General features: G+C 45.8%; 1 protein-coding gene across 1 annotated transcript; it reads right to left on the bottom strand.

Annotated features, from left to right (window-relative positions):
- Positions 1-2249: 2249 nt before the first annotated feature.
- On the bottom strand, positions 2250-6130 carry LOC101755188 (FHA domain-containing protein FHA2). The gene is made up of 3 exons (XM_004973928.2): positions 5092-6130; positions 4225-4382; positions 2250-2757 (listed from the first exon to the last, which is right to left on the bottom strand). The coding sequence occupies exons 1-3, from the start codon at positions 5771-5773 to the stop codon at positions 2548-2550; spliced, it is 1050 nt and encodes a 349-aa protein (XP_004973985.1). The 5' UTR covers positions 5774-6130; the 3' UTR covers positions 2250-2547.
- Between the last annotated feature and the right edge of the window lie 1769 nt (positions 6131-7899).

The following is a 7899-nucleotide window of genomic DNA, read 5'->3' as shown; positions in this document are numbered from 1 at the left end:
GGCGGCCGGCGGCGGCGAGCACCAGCGGCACAGCAAGGGGAGGCAGCGCCTTCTTTTCGTGGTGGAGGAGAGGAGGATTCTTGATCGAGGCTGCGACCAATACCTTGTCTTCATGATAAACCTCAAGGACATGTTCGCGTCCGCCGCCGGGAAGGACGACGATGAGGACTGGGCGGTGGCGATGAGGAGCCTCCCCCGCCCCGTCGCTCAGATCGACACGCTGCGTGGGCGGCACGAGCGCCTCGACCTCGCCGCCGTATCCGGCGCCGGTGGCAGCACCAGCATCGTCGTCGCCGTCAGCTGCGACGGGCGCACCGTCATCTACGACGTCGCCGCGGCGGCCGGGGCGCCATGCGGGCGGGAGCTTCGCTACAGCATGCCCGGCGGCACCACCCTGATCTCGTCGGGAACGCAGCTGTACGCCGTCCCCAACCACCTCTGGCCTCCAGCCGGCGGCGATTACGCCCCTAGCTTCCAGGCCCTGCAGCCCCCCGCGCAGGCAGGCGGCGGCCGCGACCGCCGCTGCTGGTCCTGGCGCGAGCTAAGTTGTGTAATAATCTGTTTGAATATGACCTTCTTGTTCCTGTATTATAATGTACCATTTGCCATGCTTCTGTTGTACTACTCTGATGCGAGTTATTACTTGGTGAACCAACACTTTACTAAGTAATGACTCCAAGACCGGTCATACTCCTCCTTGGGGAATGACAGGTCATTACACCCCGGTGGTGGAGAGCTGCGACTGGGGAAGCACAAGGTGCGCTGCTACAAGATGTCAAGCCATGGAATAGACGGCTACGTGCTGCAGCCTTCCTTGGGCTGAGCTGATGATCATCTATCCCTTTGTGCTATTTGCACAAAATTTGCGCCGATGGCAATGAATCCGGTGCTTGGGGTTGGCCGCTTCAATCCTCAGACGCGCGATGTCCAGCAGCAGCAGGCCGGTGGTCTGAAGCTTGGGGTCGCTCTCGATGGATGCGATATGCGACGACGAAGATGACATTGCCTAGCCCCAGCGACCATCACCGGCAGGGCTCGCCGTCGAGCTCTACGGGGCTAGGCTCTCCGGCTCTCTCCGCCATGGCGCCATCCAGCTCCCTCGCCTGTCTGGCGAGGAAGACCGGCTCCCTGAGCCTCTGACCGCAGTCAATGCACAATCTGGAGCCGCAAGTGCCGGATCCTGCGGCCAGAAGGTACCCAGGGTGGACGGTATTTCAAATACCGTCCACCCTCTGGTCGTTGCAAGCGCGCCACCAGCGCTGCTCCCCGTGGCTCGCCGGAGGCGCGCGGCGATCCTGCGCGGCGCCGCGACCCACACCATATGCCGAGCACGCTGGCGTACACGTTGGGGTTCCTCACCATCGGCCGGAGCCGGATCCCAGCAGGGGCGCACCTGGTCCCGCGCTCATCTCGACGTCGGCGCCGGGGTCGTCGAAGGCCATCTGCACGATGAGGTCCAGCGCCCACCCGCCGTACATGGCGTCGACCGTCGGGCAGCGGCACGCCGAGTGCCAGTGCGCGCCATAAGCCCATGGCACTGCGCGCGGCAGCGCAACAATGTGAAGCAGCAGCTTATACAGATAGAATTGTTAAGCAGCAGCTTATACAGAGATAACGTTGTAGAAATTATAGGAATTATACTAAGCAATAGACTATACTGAAATGTTATGATTAACATGACAGAATACTGCATATCTCAAATTAATGTTTTAGTCCAAAGTATGAATGTTTTTTCTAGTGATCTTCCTGTAACTGTTCTTACTCTAGCATTGTGCTTCTCTGAGACTCATGCGTGACTAGTGAAGCAACTGCTATGACTCCGTAACTCTTAGCATTGCTACTGCTGTATGCAATCCAACTTTTGTTCTTTCATTGGTGGCTGGCCAAAACTGCAGTACATCCCTCTGGTTGTGGTTGATGCTCTCAAACACACAAATTTACAAGAGTCACTAAATTCAGTGGAGAAACTACCGAAAACAGGACTCCAGTCAGTATACAAGTATATGAAGGGGAAAAAGGAAAATAAGGCTGTTACAAGCTCCAACCACCTCTGGGCTCCGGCCAGGCAAAGAAAGGTTCAGGTGCTCCGGTGGTTGGGTGCTACCATGCTACCAACCCGCGGATGCACTAATATGCATCAAAAATTCATTTAAAAATTTGAATCGATACTTCTCGCCATCTTCTATCATCATGCAAAAGTTGAGGATAAACAAAAAATTGTGCAAGAAATAAAAAAAGAAATCAGTGCATGAACAGCCAAACAAGACACTGGATATACTTACAGGATACCGAACCGAACTGCTGAGTTGCTAGCATTGGTTAAAACTCATGCTTGATGCTTCCATATACATGTCAACAGTACAGAGGTGATCATGGTACAGACCAATACAGCTGTTGAAACACACGAGATACAGTACAACAGGGTTCAAAAGAGACGAGGCAAATGAGACACGGTACACCTCCGACCCTTCTGAAAGCGGACTGCAAATGGAGCCGGTGTGCCTGTTATTTCCTCGGCAGGCCATCTCGTCCCCTATAGTTTTCCCTCTAGGAGAGCAAGGAGACCAGCGAGACAAACTCCGAGGTCACTCTGCCTTTCGATCTTGTGTTGATGACGAAATGCTCCGGGTACTTTCTGAGCAGCGCCAGAAGGCCAAACCAAGGCCTGCCCTTCGTCTCCGTTGGTGACCAGTCGTCTGTTGTTAGGTACTTTCGGACCCTGCTGGGATGCCACACGTTGCCAAACTGTTCAAGGAGCTGCAAGAAATCAAACGGGTTAGAATTTGAAAGTGGCAACAAGCACAGTGGGATAATTCGCTGAAACAAGAAGCTTACAAACATGGGCATCCCATACTTTGTTCAAAAGAAAAACATACAAAAAGTCAGCAGAAAAGGGGATATATAGATATACAAGTTCCAAGTTTATAGAGAAAACAGAAAATAATCAATGGGCAAAAGAACATCACTGGTAACGTATATGTGCTGTACAAGAGAGTGAACTGAAAAGTGGCAGCTGAAATTCTTGAAACTGCTAGAGAAGGGTTCTTAAAATAAAATAATAAACACAAATCATAACTACAAGAAATCACCATCTCAGGTGAGGGACCAAAGCTTCCCTTTCTGGGTGCTGATACACAGTACAAGTCCAACATGGAAACAAACTACCGAAATGGAAGGCAGGGGTTATCTATCATACTCCACATCTGAGGATGGCAGACAAGGCGATGAGCACCTAGCAGCACATTGCATCACTTTAAGGGGTTAGGATATTCGGAGAATTGGTTAGAACATACATTGGGATAGGAAAATATCTGGGACCAAATAGACCAATCCCTCTTTGCCTGCTTCCTAGTAAATGCATTGCAATGCTTCTATAAGGATGACCTGTATTGACTCTTGACGCATAGGAAACAATATCAAAACCTAGGAAAATCAATCACTAGTACGTGGAGCGTATCTAAAAGCAAATAACCAAACTAAAAATCATCATCCATAAACTTGAGTTATTATGAACAGGACCTTGCCACTAAGGTTGCTCGGTGCTACATGAGTACATGACTGCTTCGGTATTTCTTCGCAACTGCTGCTGCTGTTGGGGCCATGCAACATCCGCAACAGTCAAATAGGAAACATACTGTGTGTCAGTGTGTGTGAATTGCGATTCTTAACAATGCCCATGTCAGTGGAATGGGTCTAGATGCTAGCAGACAAAGCCCTGTATTATTAATATACTAGAAGGTTTATAGTCTACAGGCACAAAATCGAATGCTTCAGCATAGTTTTCTCAGGTCAGCTCGTATACACATCAAGCAAAGCTTTGCAATGGCAATGACCGCTAACATAAAATATAGGAAAAGGCGACATAATCTAGACCAAATCCAGATAATGTGTCAGAATGGTGCTGCTCATGACCTGGATTATCTAGTTCAGATTTACAGGGTAGGAATTCTATCATTTGACTTAAATGTTACAGTTCCAATTGGCATTTGCCCACAAGTTTCTCATAGTCTATTCATGCTATCACTAATTTCAATCTGAATTTATTTTCTTTAATGATGTAGTCCCATGTTCCATCCCCTCAGTTTACAAACACATGATATAGCATTAGGTTTGCCTCGAGTTGATTAAGTAACAGGATACAATTTGGACTAATCAGGGAGCACGAGATTTTGAATTCAGCATCGAAATTGAACAAGTATATATTTATGATTTTCCATAACAAACCTCGGTGTGGAGTTTTGTCATGGGCATCCATTCTCCAGGACCGCAGAGGTCAGATAACACTGTGGCAACAGATGAAACGACCTCTTTCTCTTCTGCTTGAAGGATTTGTTGGTTGTCCATATCCCTGTCACCCCTTGATCTTATTTCTGATCTACTGTCTGCAAAACCAAAAGACAGCATTTGAGGTACAATGGAATGGACTGTTTCTGCACTGTGAACAATGGAAATAGCTCTAAAAACCAGAATACAGCACAAGTGTTTCCCATTGAATATAATTGCTAACTGAAAAAGGGAGTGCAGGACTGACATATATTCATCACATCATATACTAATACTTAATCCTTGAAACAGTTAAATACTTCAATACACCTCTTGCTATATTATTAAGAGTAGTGAAGGTAGAGTTTCAGAATAGGAAAAAAGAGATGCAGCTACATGCCTACATTTCAACATAAAAGAGACCTTGTTGTGGGAATACATATATAAAAGATTAGAAGGTACTGTTCCAACAACAAAAATGCCTTTTTGACACAGCATTTGCAGTAGCGTCCAGAAGATGCTATATTCTTGTAAAGAAAGTATTGATGGATCTTTTCTTTTATGACAATTAATAGTTACTAAAATTTCCTTAACCATCACTTTTGTTAGGTTGTGTCATACTCTAGCTTATCAACTGATATGGACTGTTGATAAATCCTTACATACTATGTGATCAGTAGTTTAATGTAATCACTAGGTTAAATTATTGTCCAAGCACAATCACAATTTACTATGCGTCTTTAACAATAAAACAAGAGGATGAAGAAACATAAATCATACTATCAGTAGCACACATTCGATAAAAGCACACAGGGAGCATAGGATTACCTTCACCTAGTGTTCCTATTGCTTCCACGTTGATTCGGTGCCCACCGTAGATATCCAATTCTCCGGACGACTTCTTGTTTCTCTTTATCAACTTCCCCCTCACCCCACTTTCACTGATTCCATTCCCAATGTCATCGACCTCCCGACCATAATCACCTTCAAAGGAGCGGTCGTGAAAATCAGACAAACGAGGGCGCCCTGGACGTGCGTACGATGGTGGAGGGAGCTGCTGTGGAATAATTGGTGCATGCCGAGCAGCAGCAGCCGACGCAAAGATGGACCGCGTCGGGAGCAGGAAGTAAAACTTCTTGTCCCCAATCTGCAGCAGATCCTGCGAATCAAGCTTAACAGGCGGGTTTCCAGGGAGGTGCAGAACACCCTCAACAAGGCATCCGTTCTTGCCGATAACATCGAGGGCGAACCGGCGTCGCTGGAAATCGTAGAATATCCGGGCGTGGTGGCGGGAGATGTTCATACCCCCGCCGAGGCTCGAGAGATCCACATCCACCGTCGATTTCTTGCTGTTGCGGCCCAGCATGATGGAGTACGTCTGCATGTAGTACTCGAAATCTTCGCCCTGGAGCTTGGCAAACCCCGCATCCACCTCACCATCAGCGCCCGAAGACCCACCGGGCATTCCGCCCGCACCCAGGGTAGCAGGGACGGCCTTGACGTGGGGCATGGGGGCCGGAGGAACCACCGAATTGTTGGGAAATCAAATGCAGCCGCAGCTTGGGAACCTTGATCTCGGGAGCTGGAGAGAAGAAGAACCACCTAATCGGACCACGGCAGGGTCCTGCGCCGTCGGGTCGGAGGGGAGCTGCGGGCCTGCGCTGGACGGATCCGTCGGGTGGAAGGGAGGAAGAGGAGGTGCTGAGTTCGGGCGGAGGGGAGCTGCGAGCCTCCGGCGGTTGGGCTGACGGGGAGGGGCGGGCAGAGAGATCGATCGATCTAGGGTTGGGGGAACGGCCGAAAGGGCCAGCAGCCGCGCATCACTTGACAGAGTGCTTCACAGGAGAAGAAGGCGAGAAGGGCGAGAAGCCAAGTGATGCTAAAATAGGGAAAGGCTGCAAAAAATGGTGGGTATGTGTTGGAGTGCTAGTGGTCCATTTTTTTTTGATAAATTAGAAGGGCATCTAAATCTAAATCTACAAGTGAAACGGAATTTCAATTTTGTTTGTTTATAGTGAAGGAAATGGATTTTTTAACATCAACATGATAAGATTGCTTATGAATAAATGTGAATCGATCAAGTATCTCCTTTCTTTCTTTGACGGTTTAGCACTAGTAGAGAATGATAACAAGGGAACTTTTGAATAGGTGTAGCTTTAATGTCTTAATGTTCCGTGATCTAGTGAAGGGATAGGGTGGTTGGGGGTTGAGATGGTCTAATGGGCGAGTGAGACTTACTTGATTCTATCTCGAATTTTTACGTGAATTATTCGAAAAGTTGAAGCAATTAGAACAAATAAACTAGAGCAAGTGTTTAATGAATGCATGAGGCTTCAAAATAAAAATAGAAAATTAGGACAAACAATAGCTCTATTTTTATCCAAAAATATATATAAAAAAGTGTTGTTATCCGTGGAGTCTTTGTCCTGTGACTTTCACTGATAGTGTTAGTGTTAGTGGATGCAATTTTGTCATTGAATTGTATTGTTGGACAGAATGAAAATACCACATATGTTTTAAATATATAATGTTTAGTACTAATTAGTTTAAAAATAAATTAATTAGCTTGTTCCAATAGTTGTATATTTAAAAATGCATGGAGATATGATATTTCACGGCAGAAGTTACCAAGTGAGGAAAATTTGTTTATTAACCTAAGCTTATTAGCACTAACATTTTTTTAGAAAAATAGCCTCCAATAAAATCTTGCATATATTTTAATAAGAGAACAATGTGTGTGGGAGGGAGAGAGGGCCGATCGGCCGGGAATATAACTGTTAGATTTTCTCAAAATCAGGAAGATATGTGAGCACTTTTGGAATTTTTTTTCTCGACTTAAGGTCTTAAATTGGTTAAATCCAAACCATGGCTTCTTTACCTAAAATGTAAAGAATGATTAAATACACTAAACTACAAACAAAGCTATACCGTAAAAAGAGAAGGGAGGAGGATATGGTGTTACAGAGCATCCATCTTGTGATGTAAGTAGTGTACTGCTAATTCTTTTCCATTTGGTTGAAATTTTAGCTTAAAATAGGTACCATCGCTACATGACTTCTACCACTTAGTTCCAATGCTAACTTTTAAACCGTGGCTTCCCTAAAATGAAGAAGCAAATCAAGCTTCTTTGGGGCACAAAATGAGCCACAGGAAGCATCAAATTTGAGGGCCGATGTGCCTGGCTTTTCTTAAGCAATTTATTTCAAAAAACTTACCTTTTACGCAGAGCCAAGTTGTTGAGTCATTAGGCTACTTCTAATGGGAAGTTTCACGAGATTTCATTCTCATTAATTAGTATACCACATAGAATTTTTTGATGACATGGCGTGAAATTAAAGAAGAGAGAGATGGAACCAGTTTCACCTAGATGAGTTTTGATCTTATAAAACCACATCATAAAATTATGCATTGGGGAGAGAAGTTTCAAACACTATTTCATTTCATTGTTGCTTATGAAGCTGTCTTGAAAATATTGGGATTAACCTTATAAAATTGTTTGTAGTCGATGAAAATTAGGAAGCAAGAGGTTTAACGCAAGGTCACGTGACCACACTGTGTCAAGGAGTATCCCAGGAAGAAACAAGGAGTCAAGGAGGCAGCAATAATCACACAGGACATTGACATGAGCACACTGTG

Source organism: Setaria italica, chromosome VI, assembly GCF_000263155.2.
Source record: "Setaria italica strain Yugu1 chromosome VI, Setaria_italica_v2.0, whole genome shotgun sequence".
NCBI classification, from domain to species: Eukaryota; Viridiplantae; Streptophyta; class Magnoliopsida; order Poales; family Poaceae; genus Setaria; species Setaria italica.
Note: the sequence above shows the minus strand (reverse complement) of the source record. Positions and strands in the feature narration are given on the sequence as shown.